General features: G+C 37.8%; 1 protein-coding gene across 4 annotated transcripts; it reads right to left on the reverse strand.

Moving 5' to 3' along the window:
• Positions 1-3,503: 3,503 nt before the first annotated feature.
• LOC134649600 (guanine nucleotide-binding protein G(q) subunit alpha) lies at positions 3,504-22,934 on the reverse strand. Of its 4 annotated transcripts, XM_063504424.1 has the most exons (11): positions 22,637-22,934; positions 21,961-22,164; positions 16,425-16,609; positions 12,144-12,298; positions 10,907-11,035; positions 10,628-10,756; positions 9,061-9,190; positions 7,532-7,685; positions 5,251-5,358; positions 4,220-4,394; positions 3,504-4,056 (listed from the first exon to the last, which is right to left on the reverse strand). In XM_063504424.1, exons 2-10 carry the CDS (start codon positions 22,076-22,078, stop codon positions 4,312-4,314), a joined length of 1,191 nt encoding a protein of 396 aa, XP_063360494.1. In that variant the 5' UTR covers positions 22,079-22,164; positions 22,637-22,934; the 3' UTR covers positions 3,504-4,056; positions 4,220-4,311. The 4 variants fall into 4 exon arrangements, with proteins under 4 accessions (XP_063360494.1, XP_063360492.1, XP_063360491.1 ...); XM_063504422.1 differs by lacking the exon at positions 10,628-10,756 and having other exon boundaries at positions 22,637-22,933; XM_063504421.1 differs by lacking the exon at positions 10,907-11,035 and having other exon boundaries at positions 22,637-22,932.
• Between the last annotated feature and the right edge of the window lie 689 nt (positions 22,935-23,623).

A 23,623-nucleotide genomic window follows, 5' to 3' on the forward strand; every position in this document is an offset into this window, starting at 1 on the left:
TCAGCCAGATTTCTGATGTAAGTAACATTACTAATATTAACACCACGTGGGTGTTGTCACTTGGCGGCATTTATGTCGGGTCTATAAATGCCGCCAAGTGAATTACCGATATAATATACCGATAAGTAAATTTAATTACATAGTAGGAACCAATTATGCTGCCGCCGCAATTGTGATGGCTCGTAATGGAATATACCTACTGAACTATATTGGCACAAATTAAAAAAACTAGGCAACTCCAGTCAATCCAGATTTTACAACGATTGAGTTGTAAAATCTGGATCCAGTTGCACTGCACACGAAATAGGCACGAAGTCTTTTGTTTTAAGTTAACATAAAATACTATTATGTTTAACGTGTGTGTGGAACATACTTTAAAAGTGTAATTTTAGTTATTGTAGTAGTACGGTATTTTGTACTTATTTTAGTAGTTTAAATTACTATTTTACTTTCTTTCGAAGTCCACATAAGAATAAATCGGAAGCGGATTTAAATGCAACTATTTGTGACGTTTTCCAGCAAAAGGTACTATTTTGTCGCTTACCAAAAGGACGAAATTTGCTTGTATCCTTAAACGAATAATCTGTCAGGGCGTCATTATGGCAAGCCACATTGTGCTACCTTTTGCTTTAAAACGAGACATTTCAGTACCTATAGTTAATCGATCATGGTATTTCTGAACAAATCCATCTGTCAGCTCCCACGGCTCATATATGAGCCAGAACGCTTATGGTGACGTCATATCGTGGGATTCGACAGGTTAAGTGATTTAAATTACCTACTTAAATTATATAAAACATCGATTTGGAAAATTCAAACAACTTGCTAGCTGAAAAAAATTATATTTTATGAGAAATTATAATTTACAATATTTCATACAGGCATCCGTCTTCAGTCGTAAACTTAAGCTAAAACTCTCACAATCTCACGCAAAAGGTAAAGCAACGTTAGACTATAATATAGTTTTAGCAATATTTGTGTAGTCATCGCCCAACCGTAAAATCATATAGGTAAGAACCGTACCGGGACACGGACCCGGTCCGTCGCACGGACACGCGCGGCGCGGCACGCGGGGCTCTTAAAATATAACTAATCACCAATACAATAAGGTTCATTGTGCTTTGTTTCCTTTTAAACGCTACGCTGTAATTGAAGACATTACGTCGGGCGTCTTGTGGACGTCCATTATATAAAACATCAGTCTATAGTGGAACACCGCGGACGTCCCGCGACCCCGCTTACCGTGTTCGCCTCGCGCTGGACGTAGGGTTGCCAGATGGTGGTTTGCGACAATAAATGACTTTTTTTTTTATTTATTTTTTTATGGTCGGGATTCGGCGGGATTGTCCCGATTTTTAGCATGTGTTCCCGATTCCCGACAAAGTGAACATTGTCCCGAAAAACAGCATCACGTTATAAAACAATAATTTCAAGTTCTGAACTGTCGTCGAGCGAACCAGCGACCCGCGTCGAGCCCGTCATCGCGCGCGCGTGGTGAGATTGGGCAGAGCAGCTGACGTAATATTGCCAATAATGTAAAATATCGTTGTTTTAATACAATTAATTTAATTTGAATGGTTCATTTTCCCGACTTAAGGCCCAAAATCCCGAAAAATTTATATTTTTTCCCGATAATAGCGCCTTTCGATCTGGCAACCCTAGCTGGACGGCACGGCCCCGTGTCCAGGCACATTAGTGCACAAACCGAAACGTTTCTATGTACAGGGCATACACAGAGATTGCATCAGTGGTTAACATCGATAAGTTTCCAATATTGTGCGCTAAGTTCCAATTTCACATAATCTTTGAGCATAACAGACAGCTGTATCTCAATTAAAGCTTTGCTATTGACAGTCTGATGTCGTGTGCGTTATCAAACGGACCTCTAACGGCGCGATACAAATAAAGACATAACAACAAATAAGTTAATACGATAAAATCATATATCTCCATAATAGAAACTATGTTTCTTACTATAAACAAGTAAGTCACTAAATAATAACACGAAGCAACACACTAAATCGATAACATAAATCTCTGAACATGGTAAACAAGTTTAAACGTGTACAAGTACCTATCTTTGTGCTTCACAATATGCCAATAGCAAAACCTGGCACGGAACTGTCAGCTCAATTCACCCAGCACATTTAGACCCAAATGTACAATATATTACATCCATGTGGTAAAAGCGTTCGTGCAAAAAACATCGGTATCGGTTTTTACAAGTCACATTTTCGCTTTATTGAAATCCCTTGGGTTTCTAGTAAAAAAAGTTTATATCAAATGCATCAAAAATGTCCTTAAACACCTAACGTAGTTATCTCCCTATGTCGACATACGGCTAGCTGATTGGAATTTATCTCGTACACGGATATTAGGAAGAAACCAAATACACCAGACCACTGCGTACACAAAAAAGCCTACAGTTAACGTAAGACAACTTGCGTCAATTCGTGTAGAAAACACCATATTTAAATATAAACAGCTTAAATAATAACATATATTCAAGTAACAAAATTCAAATGTACAAAAGTAACGTAATATTTCTTTAAATACAATAAATTTATAAACCTTTCAAGCTAACGGAACAAACGGTATGATTTTATAATTATTATGTGTGTAAACTGAATTGGATCAGTGGAGTCGGTCGGTGCGGACAGAGGGCGCCACTATCGCGTCACACGTTTCTCATCATCATCATCATCAACGCGGCGACTACTCTTAATTAGCCATTCATCGGGAAGACTCAAGTATAGTTGATTGCGCACATCCTCCTAAGGCCACAGACATATTTGTGCTTTGTAAATTGAGAAACCTATGATTAAAGTCAGGCCTTAGGCCTCGTTTAAGGGCGTTTTTTTTGTTGTCCCCTACACTTTTTTTTTCAAATTTGGCATTTTTTATGTTATTTCTACTCAGAACACGAGCTCTGTCTATCCTAATAGGAGAAAAAAAGTGTCCCAAAATTTCCATACATTTTTCGATCTTTCCATTCCGCGACCGCCATACAAAGTCTATGAAAAATGGTAACGTAATGGAAATAAAAACCTTAGGACACTTTTTTTCTCCTATTAGGATAGACAGAGCTCGTGATTCTGAGTAGAAATAACATAAAAAATACCAAATTTGAAAAAAAGTGTAGGGGACAAAAAAAAAATGCCCTTAAACAGACGTATCTGACCCGTGCATTTACACGCTCACCTGGAGCTGTTTATAATTACTGGATTTTATAATCCCCTGGCTAAGGAATTTAACAAATGCAGCTGTCGCAGAAATCAAGTTTTACGTCAATGCACGCTTTAATTTAAGGCCATGGTCTCCTATTTTATGCTGTACGCGGCGTCTGGCGTCAGCGTCAACGTTTTTGAACAAAAAAGACGCTGACGTCGACGTCTAAAGCAGACCACAACAGTACATCTCTATAGTAAGCATCGTGACGCAGACGCTGTAAGCGGCCGATGGCGTTTATAGGAGACCAGGGCCTTACAAAATACGTCTGATGAGGAATGATTAGGAAATCTATCGGCGCCTCCCTCCGCATCTCGCCTACTCTCATCTCTAGCAAGCTCCGGAGCGACAGTAACTACGAGACATTTCGTAACTAAAATAAATACGTAATAGTAAAACGGAAGCGACCCGATCGATACATTAATAGGAAGTCCTGCGTCGAGCCCGACCCGTGAGGATGATATAAAACACGCGTAAGTTCATTGGACTAGTTTGTTCAAATCCATCCGTCTGGACATAATAAATGTATTCTAATGTAGAAAGATATTATGGCAACAAACTTTACAAAAATCCTAAAACAATGACTAAAAGCAGCTCATGGTTAGCCCAAGACTCGCCATAACTTTTAAAATGCACAATTTAATATTCACCGATACAGACACATACATAAATTGTGAATAACTTCTTCATAAAAAATCATGTCAATAAACCTGACGCGTCTCGCGCGGTCCGATCTCCGCCGGTAAAATGACTCCGAGGTTAAATGACTTAAATCTATCCTTACTTTCTCATTAAACATTGTAAGTTGAATAAGTTCGTCCATCCGATCTCAGTTCGTGACAGTGTTGGCCGAAACGTTAATGCAATTGAAAATGTTACCCATTAACCATTATAAATTGAACCGTAAACTGTAATCGTCCGTTACGTCCGTCCGTTCAATTTATAATGGTTAATGGCCAACATTTTCAATTGAATTAACGTTTCGGCCAACACTGGTTCGTGAATGTACACACTCTGCCGTGTGAGTTGATGATGTTTGTTACGTGTTATACACAATCACAGATTTGTGTCGGGGCACGTGGCTTACACGAGGTTGTACTCCTTCAGGTTGGATTGTAGGATGGTGTCCTTCACCGCGGCGAACACGAACCGGATGTTTTCGGTGTCTGCAATGCACGGCACAAATCAACACAGGAAACAAAAAACCGGCCTCGTGCGAGTCGGACTCGCGCACGGAGGGTTCCGCACCATCAACGAAAAATAGAGCAAAACAAGCAAAAAAACGGTCACCCGTCCAAGTACTGACCCCGCCCGACGTTGCTTAACTTCGGTCAAAAATCACGTTTGTTGTATGGGAGCCCCACTTAAATCTTTATTTTATTCTGTTTTTAGTATTTGTTGTTATAGCGAAAGTGAAAATATCAACTGTCTAGCTATCACGGTTCGTGAGATACAGCCTGGTGACAGACGGACGGACGGACGGACGGACAGCGGAGTCTTAGTAATAGGGTCCCGTTTTTACCCTTTGGATACGGAACCCTAAAAACAACGCACTCCGGGAGTGCCGACAGAAGTGAAAACTCAATGACATCTTACGTCTTACGCTCTCGCGAGTTTAACATTTTTTCCCCATCACAAAAAGTGCACAGCGCCGCTAAAGAAGTTTCACTTAAAAATACAATTTATATTGTCTTGACAATTTGTGGGCAAATAAATAAGTAAATATTATGATGAGATCTTTACACACATAATTTTACGCAAATAGGCACAATGGTTGTCGATTTGAGGAAAATGGCCAGAAAAAGTAAAACAAGTACACACATCGATTCTAAAAACCCCAAACACAAAGTTGTGTTGTTTTATCACAGAGTTCCTATGGCCACCTCCTGTCTCCATCATAAGATTAGCTCGATGGTATGATCACCATCGAGCTGATCTGATGGAATGAATGGTTCGGTTGCATTGTCATCCGAGTTTTGAATCTCACGAACTATAAAGAAGATTTAAAAATAGTAGTCTCACCTGTCGCACAAGTAAAATGTGAATAGATGATTTTCTCCGCATCCGGGTTGAGGTCCACGAACATCCGCAGGATGAACTCGCGCGCCGTGATGGCATCGCGTTGGGGACCTACGCACAGACACACACACATACAGCTCTAGCGATACCAGTAGCATACCAACTACTTACTAACACTAGAGATTATGGTCTTCACCACAGACAATCCAACCTCTAGACATAGCATAGTCGCGCTACCCCCTCTGCCACGCATACGGTAGCGTTACTCCATCTTCGAGTCAATCCCGTGCCGTGATTGGTCCGTGTCTTTGAACGGACCAATCACGGCACGGGATTCGCTCACCTCGTCCCCCCGCACCCCCGTATTTTTGGCAGCATCGGTTTCATGAAAGAATTGGCCTAAGCTCAGTCTAGAGGTTGGATTGTCAGTGGTCTTCACTCAAAACTGAATACTTTTTCGTAAACCTCGGTCCGTAAAGCAAGGCTTAGGGTGGTATTCCACCTGTCCAATTTCATGGTCCAATGTGCATCGCATCTCACGCTCTCATTAAGCAAAATGTGAGCAAATACACATTGCACAAATTGGACAGGTGAAATACCACCCTTAAATACAGCTACGCTGACGGAAAATTCCTCGCAAGCTATATTAAATACGAGGGTAAATCAACATCGCGGGTGAATCCATAGTGTCACTCGTTGCCATGGTTACGTTCCCCTGAGCAACTCTTAACCCCTCCATTTATTTTCATTTACTAAACACGCATTTTTATGGTATAGTTCGTTTTTTTTAGCATTAGAAATTAGGTAAACAATCTTGATGCGTCTTTTAATTGAAAAACACATTTTAAAAATAAGTTACGGCAAATATGTAACAATTATGAATCTAATACGATCATTTATATTCTTCTGCTTTCATAAGTAATAGTTTTTGATTTTTAAAAAGCGTTTTTCAATTAAAAGACATGTCAAGATCGCTTACCTTCTTGCAAGTTCTTTCTAATGCAAAAAAAAACGAACTATAGTAGAACATCCGTCCATTGGCTGCTGAGCAATTAGACAGAATAAAAACACAAAAAAACGATCCACCTACAAATATACCACGGGAGGATCTAAAGATAGCATCAAATCATGTGTTTATCTCCTTATTTACGACACAATAGCAATTAAAACCATGTTCTAGCTTACTACAAGTGAAACTTTGCAACCGTTTATGTTGAAATAACCTTAATTATAAGACAAATTAGCTTACCACGCGATACTAGCGCCTACTTAAGCATAGTACACAATAATCATGTGATATACTTGACAACGATCGAAATATAATAGTAAAGTAAAGAGTACCTAGTACAGTCAGCAGCAGAAGTTGCTAAGCGGGCGAGGTGTTCAAAATTACCTTGACTCTCTCTTATTCTCTTAACAATAAAGTCGTGTCAAGATCATTTTAAACACCTCGCCCGCTTAGCAACTTCTGCTGCTGGCTGTACTTAACTAGATAAAAATTATGAAATGATGTTTCATATACTACTCATACCAAAGTAGTACAGATAGTTATAACAGTAACTTATTAAAGTGTCTTTGGCAAGTTTTAAAAAATATTTTTGTTTATTTTTGAATTCTACAATTCCATGCTTAAGTATTACATTTCGATCTTGATAATCTAGCGAAAATTTCACACAAGTGATTTTTAACCTGTCTGGGCCAGATTTCTCAGATACTTTTATGGTACCCTAGACCTGGTGGCGGTTCTCGCTTCAGACCTGAGTATTTGTAGGATGATTTGTTAATTCATCTATGACATATACTTGGTCTAGCAGATCTTGTCAGTAGAAAAAGGCGGCAAATTTGAAAAATGTAGGCGTGAAGGAATATCGTCCCATAGAAAATTTGAATTTCGCGCCTTTTTTTACTGACAAGATTTGCTTGACCAGCTATAACTATGATTGTAAAACAAAAATATATTATAGCCGATCTATCTGCAAGCTAACTTTGTACCGACTTTGACGTGACTTTGAGGTGCCTCTATAACTGCACAATGTATGCATTAGTTTGGTCCGACTTATACTATTGAATCCTACATCATTTCGCTCGCACTCGTTGCCTCTAGTGATATACACATACATCGCAGCTTTCTCACTCTAATTGTATACCCATACCTGCAGGTATGGGTATACAATTAGAGTATTTTATGGCCTAAGTAGTGTGCGAACAACTTGTTCGAGAGTGCCGACTCTTAAAACGTAGTGATTTAATTCTCTTTGATTGTTGCTGCAAGAAATATACATACCGTCGTATTCGGGGAAGTAGTCGACAAGATGCGAATACATGATTTTCTCCTCGAGCAAATCCTTCTTGTTGAGGAAGAGGATGACCGACGAATGTTGGAACCAGGGGTACGTGATGATGGTCTTAAACAACGCCTTTGACTCTTCCATCCGGTTCTGGAAACGTGGAAATGTATACGTAGGTTAAATATGTTAATACTCACATTTATAGACGGGTCTAACGCGAAATGTATTCAATTACCTTTATTTACCGACGTTTCGACACAGGTTTCACTGGTCATGGTCGCGGCTAACTGATGTCCCAGCAAAATGTCAAAACAGAGATTTGTAATTTGTGTGTTTGTGTTTTGACATTTTGCTGGGACATCATGTCCAGTGAAACCTGTGTCGAAACGTCGGTAAATAAAGGTAATTAAATAAATTTCGCGTTAGACCCGTCTATAAATGTGAGTTAATATGTGTTCAAAACGCGAGAGTTTTAAATATTATAGTTAAAGATGTAGTTACAAAATACAAACAACAACGGAATGTCATTTATCATAGACTAGTTACCCGCCCCGGCTTCGCACGGGTTAACAAATTATACATAAACCTTCCTCTTGAATCACTCTATCTATTAAAAAAAAACCGCATCAAAATCCGTTGCGTAGTTTAAAAGATCTAAGCATACATAGGGACAGACAGCGGGAAGCGACTTTGTTTTATACTATGTAGTGATGAAACTAGATAGGTAGGTGATCCCTTTGGGATTCCACTGAACCATTCCGAATACTTTATTTTCTATATAAACCCAACTTCTACTGTTGTAGAGAGGTCGATATAAGGGTATTTTATTTATTTATGTTTATACTTTATTGCACATCAAAAAAGAGTACAACAGGCAGACTTAATGCCGCTATAGACATTCTCTACCAATCAACCATAGGGCAAAACAGAAAAACGCCAAGGTGGGTGCTGTGAGAAATAAACAGAAACAACGTAACTTTTGAGTGAAGTAAAATATCTACACTAGTACCTAGGTACACGTACTAGTACATGCTAAGGGTAATAAAGTTTTTTGTCAACAATTTATTTTTGATACAAGTTTTTATAGCTGACTGTATTTTTCCTTCAACGGGCAACTAATTTGCATCGAGACAATTCTAACAAACCCAAACACAATTAGGTTCCGTTGTTTTATCAGAATTCCTTAACCATTTCCTGTGTCCATCATCAGATCAGCTTCATGGTACCATAATATTGCATTGTCACCCATCTTACATATGTGATGTACAGTCAGCAGCAATAGTTGCTAAGCGGCCGAGGTGTTCAAAATGATCTTGACGCGACTTTATTGATAAGAGCGCGTCAAGGTAATTTTGAACACCTCGCCCGCTTAGCAACTTTTGCTGCTGACTGTATGTAAAGTTTCAGCTCAATCGAATAATGGGAAGTGGGTGTAATTTGACTTGCAATATTTGACCCGAACATACATACAAACATTGCAAGTTAAATAAAAGCTTGTAAAAAATAAATAAATTATTAAACTCACCTCGTTTTCAGATTCGAATAAAATTTGATCATATTCACTAAGAGCTACTAAGAATATGATGGAGGTGACGTTTTCAAAACAGTGAATCCACTTCCTTCTCTCGGATCTTTGGCCCCCGACGTCTACCATTCTGTTGGAAAACATATACATACATTTTAATTAAATAATACCTACATGATTTCCTCTGGTGGTGTTACTTTGCACGTAATTTAGGGAAAAGGGTCCAAGACTAAAAATTTAAAAGTCATTAATTTACATGGTTTTTTTAGGGTCCTTTTAGCTAACCTACGTCCACTTATCGACGCGGAACCGCATAAAGCCGACGCACGTTACCAGTACGCGTACAGACACGCGAACATCGCATTCGCCATGTCTGGACGCATCTAGAATTCTCAATTCGGCTCTATGTTTTTTTTATGTATTTTATCCGATTTCTCGAAGACAGACTGATTTAAAAGAATACTTTTCGTTTTAAAAGGTATAACTTTAAAATTAGTCACATTGCCATCACGTCAGGTTTTCATCAGGTCAGGATGATGGGAACATGTGAAATAAAGAGAACTATATATTTATTATCGGAAAGCAGCATTTGGCGAAGTCGAGCACATCAATAGATGAAAAGCATATAATGATAACACGTTAGACTGTTCTGTGAAGTAGGTTCCTATTTACATGTTGATTACTCTGCATAACTTCTTCTGCTGCAGAATGCGTGGATATATGTGGTTTTCCATCAAAGAAGGGTCCTTATGCACATAGAGCATAAGGACCCTCATCTGATGTAAAGCCACATATGTACATAATTATGTATATCCACGGAAAAAACTTTAAGTCACAAGTTTCGAGTCCTTAAGCGCCACTTGCACCATCCCAATAACCCGGGGATAGCCGATTAAACCGTTAACTCAGTGTCAAATTGTACTGATAACCATGGTAACTCCAGGTTTAACCGGTTAACCCCGGGTTAGTGAATGGTGCAAGTGGCCCTAAGCAGTCTAGGTAGTAACTAAAGTGACACGCAAAAATATTAAAAGTAAAACAATGTTAAGTGAACAATACAACACCCACACCATTGACCAAGCTGTTAAAACGGGAAGTAAGCACAAAACCAGATTATATTAAAAATAGATATTGAAATAAACTCGCAATTTTTCAAACTATTATTAATTTACATATAACAAGAACATGTGTACTGATTTACATAAAAATATTGAAGATATCGTAACGTACATTTTTGTTACGACAAAAAATTATTTATATATTCTAGAAGCTTGTGAAATATTGCGAATTGTTAAATATTAGTAGTTAAAAAATTTGTGACAGTAAAAAAGCAAAACATATCATGCGCAGACAGAATAGGGCAATATTGTCAAATTATCCTCACCTCGGCATCGACGGCAGTAAGGCATAAAACTACTATTTACAGGAATGATTGGGTTCCGTTGCATATTACTTATATCACTGAATATTAAACATCTTAAGGATTTCAGGAACAAATAGCGAGACTAACGCAGGGGCTGGACTAGCTTTCTGCAGGGTCACTATAACTCCACGCGTTGAGACATACCTAAATATGATGCCGTCAAGATCAAACAGATACTCAAGGATACCGGTAGTGGGTTGACGCGCGCGAAGTATGTCCTGCTCTGTCGGGAGATAGTCCGCCGCCTCGATTCTGGCCAGATCGCTTAAATAACTGAAATACATCATGCACAACTAAACAAAGCACCTATAAATACGCATGCACAGACATCCACCGATTCTTAAACTAGACACCGAAATAGAAGCAAGACTGAGGAGTTCGCAGACATAAAGCGACGCATGCCCCGCATAGTACAAATGTTACCTAAATCGTATCTCCTCCAAGTCAAAGGGGTATTCTATAATGCCCGTCGTGGGCACTCTCACGCGCAGGATGTCTTGTTCGGTCGGTAAGTAATTGGGTGCCGCCACGCGGTCTATCTCCTGCAAGTAGCTATAGAAAAAAAAACCCTCAATCTCTGGCTTCCAAATAACAAATGGAAGCTAACACTTGCGTACAAATGGATTTTAAACCAATCACAGCACTTTGGGAACCATATGGCATTTTAGTTTAAAAACGTGCTGCCGAGTCGTATTTAAACGTCAATGTTGCTTGGCATTGCCGGTTTGGACTTTCTTATGCCGCTGGTTTTTGGACTATAAAGACAAGTGTCCGAAACGAGTGTTTACGATTGGTGTGTAAACTAAACTGTAAACAGTTTTATTTCAGCAGTAACAATCGAGTGTAACGCGCTCAATCTACTGAAGGATTTAATTTCTGAGATTGTATCGAAAGTTTACCAATAAAGGCGTAGCATTATTAATTTGCTTATGTGGCAACGTCCTATAATGTTATAAGTCCCCAGAGGAACAAATTGTTAAGTAAATGGCTGCCATCCACTCAGGTTATTAATTTTAATAATATTACTTTATGACAATAGATGAATTATAGGATAATCGAATCATGTAAAGATGATTACTAAGAGTGAAGCAATAGTCATACAGTCTACAGTCATACAATCTGCATTATGTAATGTTTTGATAGTTGCGTCTGTTACTACCTATAACTATCGATATTACTGGACGCTCAATCGCATATCATAAATATTATAATCGACATTCCACTCAATCAACACAGATTTGTTGGAAAAGTGAATTATACTTATTTTATGGACATTGCGCTTGCTGTAGAACAGTAGATGTTGAGAGTATGCCATTAAACTTGGGGACCAATCGCCATTAAATACATTTGAGCGGACATGTTGCTCACAAATGGAAATATCAGGGCACATCTTTAAGTTAAACCTTAAGGACCGATCTACCCAAATTTGACGCTGCGCAAACGCAGTAATATGTTTTACGCGTTGCGTTTTTGACTTACATTTTGTTGTATAAACGACTCGACTATTTTTCAGAGGGTCGGTACTCTCGGTACAGTATTTGACGATTGTATTCAGCGAATATATGTGTCGCGGTCTCTTTCGTCCAGAGACAAAAAAACGAGACACCAACACCAATCTTCGCTGATTTCCGTACTCATAGACAATATATTATGTACTTACTATTTGGCAGAGTCAGTGAGCTGGTACTCCCGCCTGCGGTCATAGCACTCCTGAATCCCGTTGTCGGCCCACAGACCTTTGATCGCCTCCACGTACGGACTCTCGAAAGTGGTCACGCTCTCAAAGTCGATTGATGATATCAAATCCGCCTTTTCCTGAAAATCATTTGTAATGCGTTATATATAGGCATTCGTCATACGATCGATCACTTACAAGCGAGTTATACTTCCAGAGACGGTTGGCAGTTTGAGCTGGCGGTTTTATCTGTCTCCTGACTAATACTGAATTTAGGTCAACAATTAGGAAGTCATTAAGTCACTAATGGATACCAATGTTTAAAAAATGTTATTTTGTCAAAACGAACTACATAAGTAATAAAAAATCACATCATTAAGAAGTAAACCCTTCAGATTTTTAGGATCGATAGTTTAATTTTTCATTTGATATTTACCAGTCGCCTTTCGGTGAAGGAAAACATCGTGAGGAAACCGGACTAATCCCAATAAGGGCTAGTTTACCCTCTGGGTTGGAAGGTCAGATGGCACTCGCTTTCGTAAAAACGAGTGCCCAAGCCAATTCCAGGGATTAGTTGCCAAGCGGACCCCAGGATCCCATGAGCCGTAGCAAAATGCCGGGACAAAGCGAGGAAGATGATGATGAGTTTAACCTTTCATATTATTATGTGTGTACATAGTGATCAAAAATCGTGGGTTGAAACCTCGGTTATGATGTATAAAGCACAAAAAAACCGGACTAGTGCGTGTCGGACTCCGTACAAGGTAAATATAAGATCGTGTTATCTTTACTGAATAAATAAAATTGAAATTGAAATTAAATTAAAAAAAAAAAAAATTTACTTGATTTTTCCCTATAGGTAGTTGTAGTGTAAGACGATACTACTTCCCAAATTTTACAGTTCTACGTCAACGGGAAATACCCTATCAATTTTGATTCCCTTAAGAGTGTCAAAATATACGTTTTTTGCGGCATAAACGGCCGTTTTTTAAGTTAACCTAGTAGTTTGATTTTATCACAGCTTTAAGGGACTGTAGACCTGAATGTGAGTATATGGTTTTAATTTCAACTCGATATCTCCACGCATTCCAGAAATAAAGGGTCTTGACAGACAGACGGACGGACGGACGACAAAGTGATAAGGACAAAAGGATAAGGGTTTCTTTTTTTCCTTTTGAGGTACGGAACCCTAAAAATCGTTCCCCAAAAGTATGCAAAGATAACTAAAAATACGGTCAAGATTCTTATCATACACAGACAAGAGGGTAAACACCAGTTTTAACGTTAGCCGACCCAATAAGTTTTTCAAAGCACCTAACTGCGTAGGCCCTGAGTAGTTTTAGGAACAAGGGATTTTTTACAAGATTTTGATTAACTTGCCTTGTAAGTATGAACTATGAATGACTATGTTAGTTAGTGTGGGTCAAATCATGGAAGCTAATTTTGACCCACTTCCCGATTTCCGATTGAGCAATTTCGCATACATATGTGAATCGCATGACAATACAAGATTATGACGACATGGAGCTGATCTGGTGATGGAGACAGGAGGTGGCCATGGGAACTGTGTGATAATATATTAGTATTAGTTGCCTGTGTACAGAAAAGTACAGTCAGCGATAAAAGCTTGTACCAAAAATGTTTTTTTTTGCCACAAAATCTTATTTAAATATTTCCTGCATAAATCCTACATTGCGTAAAAACTTGTACTTCTAAATTTGGTCGCCGTTGCCGATCACGGCATGGATAACCATATAGACAAATCCGATGAGACGTAAAGTTTTGTATTGTTTGCAGGTAAATACCTACATTTACGGATTATATACCTACACACGTAGGAAAACGTTCAGGCTAATAACGAGATCCATAACCGCTTAAAATACCTATATTCATACTGTATTAGGGCTGATTTAGACGGCGCGCGAACTCGTATGCGATTTTAGTTACATTGCGGACTGTTGGTTACGTCCAATTCAACCGACCGATCAAAAACCGCAATGTAATGAAACTCGCATGCAAGTTCTCGTATCGTCTAAATGAGCCCTTACTATTTATTTTAAATTTTTCTCTAATACCTATTTTTATAGCTATATTTAGGTACACGATATATGTATGCGTGAATAGTGACACATTGCGGAAATGAAATTCTAAATCGAACTTTTTCCTTAAGCTTTGTGTTTGGTTTTGGAGTTTTCTAAACTATTATTTACTTGCCCTACCAAAGCTACTTCTCTTCTGGAAAATGGGAAATGGGTTTAAGTAGTTACACTACTATATTTAAATTTTAAACTGAAATAGATATCATACACTAAAGAAAATGTGACTAAATCCTCATGTGATTCTTGTAAATAATGTATAGGAATTCAGATTTGTAATTCAATCTGCCACCGTTCTGAGTCTGAGTAATACTAATTACATGAAAAAAAAAACTGCACTGCAATTAATCTACCTAGATTCTTGCTAAGCACTATTCCTTTACATCTTTCTCGCGGCATGCCTGGAGCCCGCTTGGCAAACTAATCCTAAGAATTGGCGTAGGCACTAGTTGTTACGAATGCGAAAGCGACTGCCATCTAATCTTCCAACCCAGAAGGGGAAGCATTGCCTTATTAGGATCAGGGATGTTGCGGATGCCGATTTTTTGACATCCGCGGATGCGGATGCGGATGTCAAGATAGTACCATAAAAAACGTCAAATATTACATTTTAGTGATTTTTATTTCAAAAAACCGGCCAATTGCGAGTCGGACTCGCGTTCCAAGGGTTCCGTACATTAAGTCCCACTCACGTTTGACTGCTCATTATTTTCTAATAGGTTCTTTTGGTTAATGACTAAATTACCTAGCAGTCTAGCACTTACGCCGATGCTAAGACGTTCCTGTACCGACCTGTTCCACATCCGCATCCGCATTAAATCCGCATCGATTTTATGCGGATGCGGATGTTGAAAATAATGCGGAAGTTCCGCGGTTGCGGATGCGGATGCGGATATTCGCAACATCCCTGATTAGGATAAGACCAGTTTCCTCACGACGTTTTTCTTCACCGAAAAGCGACTGGCAAATATCAAATGATATATCGTATCGTACCTAAGTTCCGAAAAATCATTGGTACGAGTCAGGGTTTTCCCACACAGTTTGAAAGTCGCACGCTCTTACCGCTAGGCTACCAGCGCTCTAAACTCTAAAGCATTATTTCTTTATGTTGTGTTTTAATATAACCGCAAACATTCGAGCGAGGAGACTGCCGATATATCTAACTAATCTTATCTGCGACATGATCTGATCACAAGCACTACGTATACTGCATTTTGAGTATAACCAAGGCGCGGATCATACTGTCATATAAAAATACCCGTAGGAAAATATTGGATAATTAGCATAGCGGGCTATGCTAATTATCCAATATTTTCCTATGGGTATTTTTCAAAAATCCATAAAAACCGGGGTTTTTGAGGGGCAAAAATGTACCAGTCCCATAGTGACTAATTAAATATCAACTTACATGTTATCGATATCGATACAAAACTATTTCAATCATAATAAAAAATGCGACTTCTCCTTGAAGTATTAATTATTAACTAGAAGCATATATGCATATTTATTTTTATCGCAACTATACATAAATCTCTGGATGCGAAGTAGAAAATGATATTGCAAGCTCTAAACAGCTTTCCCATCGATGTAATTAAAAACATAAATAAGAAGCCTAGTAATATTAAGGCTATTGTTAAAAAGGCACTGATAGATATAGATATACATAAATGTACAAAGACTCTCAATAGCATGTCAAAATATTTAGTTGTAATAATTTGAACAGGAGTTGAATCCCTTAGTCAATATTATATTAATCTTAAAAATATATAAGATTAGTGCTTAGTTAATAAACTGTAATTTTTGTTCAGTGTTAAATGTTTTTAAGCAGTCTTTGCTTTTGCAGATGCTTAGTATACGTCCAACAGTGTCTATCGTGGACTGCTAACGAGAATCGTTTTGAGTTATTATTTGACAGCCAAACAGCAAGCACCAAACCACCAAACCAGGGAACCGGTTTTTTGTAAAACCCGAAATAACCCGAAAGAACTGAATCATGTATTTAGGCAACAACTTTGTATTATTAGATTGTTTCATTAAAAATGAAATAATAAGCCAAAGAACAAAAAAAAATACGTAATAATACCGGTATTTTTTGTATGAAGACAAAACCGGTTCCGAGCCTTGCACCAAACTACAAAAGTTACAAGCTAATATAACCACGATCACTTACTAAATTGGACGGAACCCCGTATTGTATTTTGAGTAGATCCATGGCCCGGATCATACTCTGCATCGCCATGAAGATGTTCTGGTAGACGAGCTTGATGAATCCCCGCTTGTCATCGTCGCTGTAGCCGGAGCCGTGGATGATTCTCATCTGCTTGATGAATGTCGACTTCCCTGACTCGCCAGTGCCTGGTCAAACAAATTATATTGTTAAATTCATCGTATTATACCCTCCTAAGGCTCACGGTCCTAGCAAAGACATATGTAACTCCGTATAAGATGAATAAAGTCTAAGTGTAAGGCCTGAATGAACGCTCGAAGCGGAGCGTTCGGCGGGGCGTGCAGCGTGGCGTCGGGGTCAGGAGTAATTTGAGCAGCGTGTACTAAGGCCACTCCTATACGTTTGCATTTGTTTAACAAGCACGCCGCACGCCCCGCCCCGCTGCACGCCCAACTCGAGCGTCCACTCAGGCCTTACACTAAGGAAAAAACGTGCCTTGGAAATCAAGATAAAGTCATTCTCGGATAGATGGCGCATACACCTTTATTGACGTTGCGTTGATGACACCGTTTGATATTTAACAATTTGAACACATAGGTATTAGTGAAATAACATGGGTCAAAATGATATAAAAATAATAAAATCATTTATCCATATATATATACATCTTTTTATAGTTTTATACATTTTTATTTTGAGTTTTAATCGTGTGCAGTAAATTTACTGCGACTACAAAATTTCCTATGACCCCTAGGACCCCTCTATACTATCTACTCTTTTTGGTCCTAGCTATAGTATTCAAGGCATTAAATATAGACACAAACAAGTGTCAAAAATATGTACACACTACCTTAATGTTAGAGTAATAAGGACTTGTATATATATTTTTGTTTTGTTTTCGTGGAACGCAACAAATGATTTATCTAAATTCTAAACACTTGTCATTATTGGGGTCACTGCCATGGAAAAGTTTAGGAAATCTGCTTTTTGATCGAAATTTACTTTTATCTGTATAGGTATGCACTTGAGTTTGACATGGCGCTTGTAGCAGCATTATTTAAACATAGTAGCTATATTGAATAGGGTTTAATATTCATGAAGTTATACTTGACTATTAGGTCCGGGGGGGGGGGGGGTATTATTTTTCCAAAATTATCAATAATGTTATTCTCACATAATAAATAAATATTATAAGGAAAATCTGACATAAATCAACTAAGTTGATGGATTTAAAAAAAATGGTACATTTATAATCGAAAATGCCCATAGAGAGAATGATGATTTCCATGATGAAAACTATCCTGTCCTTATACAATATACATCATCCAAATTTAAATGTGAAAGAGGTACTGAACAGGACAGAGTTACTTTCATAATATTAGTAATTAAGAAAACTATATAACTTAAATTTATATTTAAATGAATACTTAATAACCAATGGGAACAGCCAGTGTATTTTTATAGTGTGGGTAGAGAAAATGAAAATAGACAGTAGGTATGCCTTGAACTGGTCACCGTGAACCTGACTTTCTAATTAGTTAGGAACGATTTGATTGGTGATGGGCGTGGCTAGGCCAGCAGACAATTATGTTTTTACTGCATTTTTAACGCGAACCAACTATAGGTAAGAAAGATACCTAACAAAAAACTATACTAAAAGAGCCAGAGTCTGTGCGGAAAGAGAAGAGTCGTGTAATGTATTAGGCCTTAGGCCCCATACATTCCAGTACTCTTCTACTTTCCGCACAGATCTACCTACAAATCTTTTCAAAATATTCTGAAGTTTACTCTAACTAATAAATATGCTCTCCTTTGAAAGTCAATACAATATTTATTGTAATTTATAGGTAAAAAAAATCCTGATCTAATTATTCTATAGTCAACTCAAACCTGACAGATTTAGGGGTGCCTGTTACAGTTATTGGCCACTACACAGTAATTGGCCACTCTTAACAATAAGACTTTTATTGGCTTGTTTCTTTCTGATTTGTTAGGAGTGGCCAATTACTATGTAGTGGCCAAGGGGCTATTCATAAATTACGTCATTTCAAATGAGGGGGGGGGGGGGTCTGGACATCAGATGATGGTAGCATGACGTAGGAGGAAACGGGGTCATTCAGAGCATGATTTTTGGATGATTTTAGGGGGGGGGTCATAAATCGTTAAAAATAGATGACGTAATTTAGCCCCCAATAACTATAGCAGACACTACACTCTCAAAATTATAATGTGGCTTTTACTGTTCACTAATTAGTATTTGTAATCTAATGTAAAGGTGTGCCTGTGCCTCACAACAATTTACGGAGCATGTCATACAGGGTGATCACTTAACATGCGGCACTTAGGGGAAATCTGAAAGTACATACTACATACATATGTGTCATTTTCAAGCAAAAGGTACCACTTGGTTGCTTTTAACATAAAGACGAAATTTGATTGAATCTTTATTTTATATGAATAACCTGTCAAACTGTCAAAGCATCTTTATGGTATCTTTTGCTTAAAAACGAGTTCGTTTTTTTTAGGATTAGAAAAATACTACGCGATCTTGACGTGTCTTTTAATTTAAAAATGCTTTTTAAAAATCAGTAACTATTACTTATGAAAGCAAAATAATGTAAATAATCGTATATGATTCATAATTGTTACATATTTGCCGTGACTTATTTTTCAAAAGCGTTTTTCAATAAAAAGACACGTCAAGCTAAAAAAACGAACTATCAAGAGAAATGGTAATTAAGTCATATATTATGTTCAATAAAAAAAAACCGGACAAGTGCGAGTCGCACTTGCGTTCCAAAGGTCCCGTACATTAAGTCTGACTCACGCTTGACTGCACATTTCTAATAGGTTTTCCTGTCATCTATAGGTAAAGAACTATTTTGTTTGTGAATTTTTTTCAAAATTTTAGACCCAGTAGTTTCGGAGATAAAGGGGGGGGGGGGGGAATGGTCGGATAGACAGACAGACGCACAAGTGATCCTATAAGGGTTCCGTTGTTTTCCTTATGAGGTACGTAACCTAAATACGGACAAAATTATATGTTTAAATACCATCAAATCTACTAATTTACTAGTACAAATTATTGTATTGGCAAGTACGTAGGTATGAAATTACTTACTAGAAACAAACAAAATTAGCCATCAAGGTATAGGTTGATAAATAATCAAACTAATCTGTCAGACCGGGACAACCTCTTACAGCAGTATTATCTTTGAGCTGTTACCGTGGGCATGACAGTCCCACTGCCATGGTAGCTATTGGACACATTAGTCATTTGACAGTTAACTAGTTGACACATGTCAAATAGTATTAAAATGTAGATCCACAAACATAGATGGTAGGATCCTAATAGATGTGGTATACGCGTGCCTCCGTGAGGGACAAAACATAGGCAATGCAACACTATGATTGGTCGCATTTATTTGTTGCCCACCATAATCCATACTAATTTATGGTGGGGAATAAAAAAATGTGAGACTGTGACAAGGGCAAACAATAATAGCGCTTTCTCTGCTACTCTTACTGAAAGATACATAAGACTATCCCGTTCGGTCATTTCCCCCTTCCCTGATCCAGTTAAAATACTAGATTCATGTCCACAAAAGATCACATTTTTACCATCTGCTGTGTTATTGTTAGGTCTCCCACAATGCATTCCGCACTTAGCCAATATATATTTTATTTATTCTACCATTACTACAGTTTTCCACCCAGATTATAAGTTACAGGAATGTGTAGCTATCTTAGCTTATCTGTCTGTAAGTAGATAAATTGAGTCAAATTACACAATGTGCAATTTGATCCTTCATAGGTAAGTTTGCAAGATTGAACATTATTACATCAAACTCAGACAAACTTAATACAAATGTAGTTTTACATAGATTAAGCTGGTGTAAGATCCGCAGCCCATTTTATCTATGGACCTTTCTCTGCTATGTAGTACCTATAAGTATTTTAATCTTGTAGAATATTGAAACAAAAAAAGCGGCCAAGTGCGAGTCGGACTCGCCCATGAAGGGTTCCGTATTTAGGCGATTTATGACGTATAAAAAAAAAACTACTTACTAGATCTCGTTCAAACCAATTTTCGGTGGAAGTTTACATGGTAATGTACATCATATATTTTTTTTAGTTTTATCATTCTCTTATTTTAGAAGTTACAGGGGGGCGGACACACATTTTACCACTTTGGAAATGTCTCTCGCGCAAACTATTCAGTTTAGAAAAAAATGATATTAGAAACCTCAATATCATTTTTGAAGACCTATCCATAGATACCCCACACGTATGGGTTTGATGAAAAAAAAATTTTTGAGTTTCAGTTCGAAGTATGGGGAACCCCAAAAATTTATTGTTTTTTTTCTATTTTTGTGTGAAAATCTTAATGCGGTTCACAGAATACATCTACTTACCAAGTTTCAACAGTATAGTTCTTATAGTTTCGGAGAAAAGTGGCTGTGACATACGGACGGACAGACGGACAGACGGACAGACGGACAGACGGACAGACGGACAGACAGACAGACATGACGAATCTATAAGGGTTCCGTTTTTTGCCATTTGGCTACGGAACCCTAAAAATGTCCATGGCATCTGCTTTTAGGCTAGTCCGCCAATGACTTAAAAAAAAACCATTTATCAAATAGGGTGGTCCGGTCCCTAAACAATTGTCACAGAAAAATAGCAGGTAAACCAAAGGCCATAAAATCTGACCAGCGAATAATATATGGCAGAGCCAAAGATCGGCCTGGCCCTCAGAATATAGCAAAGAGAGTCATGGAATGTATGGGGCCCAATACATTCCATGACTCTTTCCATACAAACTCTATCAGTGTTCCCCTTGACAACCAGTTTGTAGTATATTTTTGTGTTAAGTTATATTCTTACATTTCTTGGATCACAAAATACATATATTAATTAATTCTAAGCATGAATGTAACTGTACATTACAGTAGAAATATATTAAACAATGATCAGTAGAAAATTGCCTGTGAATGATTGTGTAAAATAAAAAAATTGCTATCCTCACTAAGTTAACACATTATAGATACCTACCAAACTGAAAGTGAGACCACCATACAATTCTCATAAGATTGCAGTGAGAAAAAAAAAGCAACCCAGATTATGATCTTATCTTTAAAAATATTCAGTCTGCAGTCAAGTGTGTGTAGAAAGATAAAAAGTATTAGTAATGCAAGAAATTAACAATTTGACTAATATATGAAGTAAAACATAAAATCAACAGGTGCTGACTTTTAAAACAACACTCAAATTGACTGAAAACATGTAGCTTAGAATTTGGCCAAGTGCCACAGATTATAACCAAGGCATTCTTGTTTAATTGAAATTAATTCATGATTAAATGCTTAATATTATAAAAGAATTCTTTATGAACACTTAAAATATTTGGTATGGCCGCTTAAAGGAAGATAGGCTTATCAGTTAGCAACCATTAACATTTCCCTATATTTTCATTTGTGCCTGGTAGTGTCAAGGTATTTAGCAGCATATTAATTAGAACAAAAAAGTAACTTACCAAGCAGCAGAAGTTTGAGTTCTCTCCTGGCATCACGTTTGTCCTTCCGGAGTACCCGCTCTATTTCTTGGTTGATTCTTTTCTGTTCTTTGGCTTCTTCTGACATGCAGCAGTCCATGTTTCCTCAGGGCGGAGGGCCGCAGTCCTTCCTCGCGCGCGGAGCCCTGTCCTTTCGGCAGGCCTTTCAACCAAGGCACACCACTCCTAGAAAATACATATTTCACATTGACACCTCGCGAGTTGAACAAACGTTACGAATTCTCACAATATCACGTACCGACGGCACGACGCGCGTACAACCATCCGAACGCGAAACGATTCAATACTAAAACCGACAATCCGGTCACTGGGTGTGGTGACTTATGATCGGTCATATACATATACGCTGCTGTCAACTGCCGACATAAACACTTTGAAATTCGTTTATATACGAGCGTGGAGTCTTAGGAAGCGATCGTATATTCTCGTTATTGTAACTAAATTCAAGAAACCCATGATTATTCCCCCACACGTGTGTATTAATAAGATTAAAACTGTGAGCAAATAGCGGATTGATGATACCTAGGTAATCTACTGATAACTAGAACGGCCTATGTCTAGGTTACGATGTGATTTGCCACTGCATAATAGACGCCGATAGGAACCTCATAGGTGCACTTTCTTAATTGTTACGTACCCGAATGTTTATCCATAGGGCACGATCAAATGTTCCACTTCAAATTATTGCACTAACCACGATTAATCACTCAAGTCATACAACGTCCGCCTCTCTCAATATGGCGCTGGGCGATTTTTGGCGATGTTCTGCGCGTGCGTTGTAAGAGTATTATTAAAATTAAAAAAATGTGAGCCAAAATTCAATCAAGCTGAGGAAAAAATTATAATTGACAATAAAGTGTCCGATAGCTGATTTTTTTCCCCACCCGTTATGAAAATCAGATATAATTTTCATTCTCATCAAAATAATTGACAGCTAAGATGTATAATGTTGCTGACTTTTACATAGAAAATGCTAAATTTTAAATAAATTTAAAGCGACTTTGTATTATTATTTATTTTTCAAAATAACTTAAAATAATATTTTATGGGAATTAAAAAGTCCCTTTTATTAATAAATAAATATGATAAACCTACGGAGGCACGGTCAGAGTCCTACGATGGTCCTACGCCCAGTAAAAAAAAAATGTCTATGGTCATGTTAACTCCCAAGTAATAAAATCGTCGTAGGAAGTCAGCACCTTGACTTGAAACAAACAGTTTTGTCTATAAAATAACTATTTCAAATTTTATTTTCGCGCCACCTAGCGTTGAATAGTTTAACTATTATATCAGTATTCATACCAGGTAGCTTTGTAAAATTTTTAGTTCAGCTATTGGCTAAGAGATGGCAAAAAATAGTAAAAGTTACCTTAACTTCGTACAATACAAACTAGATGGCGTTACAGCATACTAATATCCAGAAAGGTTAAAAGAGGGCTACGTCCCCTTTCCTCTAAAGTCCTAGCCCGCCATAACCGTATAATAGTAGCAAAGCAAAGTAGGTATCTACACTCTGCTGCAGTTGCCATTCGAAGGTAACCTCATCATCATCATCATCAATATTTAAGAGCTAATATGCTAGGCTCTTGTTGGTGGAGTAATTGCCAATGTTCTCCTTGCTGGG

The sequence above is a fragment of the Cydia amplana genome, chromosome 7 (genome assembly GCF_948474715.1).
Source record: "Cydia amplana chromosome 7, ilCydAmpl1.1, whole genome shotgun sequence".
Taxonomy (NCBI): domain Eukaryota; kingdom Metazoa; phylum Arthropoda; class Insecta; order Lepidoptera; family Tortricidae; genus Cydia; species Cydia amplana.

Excerpts from the sequence above, each read along its gene's own strand:
- LOC134649600 (XM_063504424.1), bottom strand. The coding sequence starts at position 22,078 with ATGGACTGCTGCATGTCAGAAGAAGCCAAAGAACAGAAAAGAATCAAC. Across the intron at positions 5,359-7,531 it reads CTACTTCCCCGAATACGACG|GTCCCCAACGCGATGCCATC; the intron begins GTATGTATATTT and ends GTCTGTGCGTAG. Across the intron at positions 4,395-5,250 it reads ACATTTTACTTGTGCGACAG|ACACCGAAAACATCCGGTTC; the intron begins GTGAGACTACTA and ends CGTGCATTGCAG.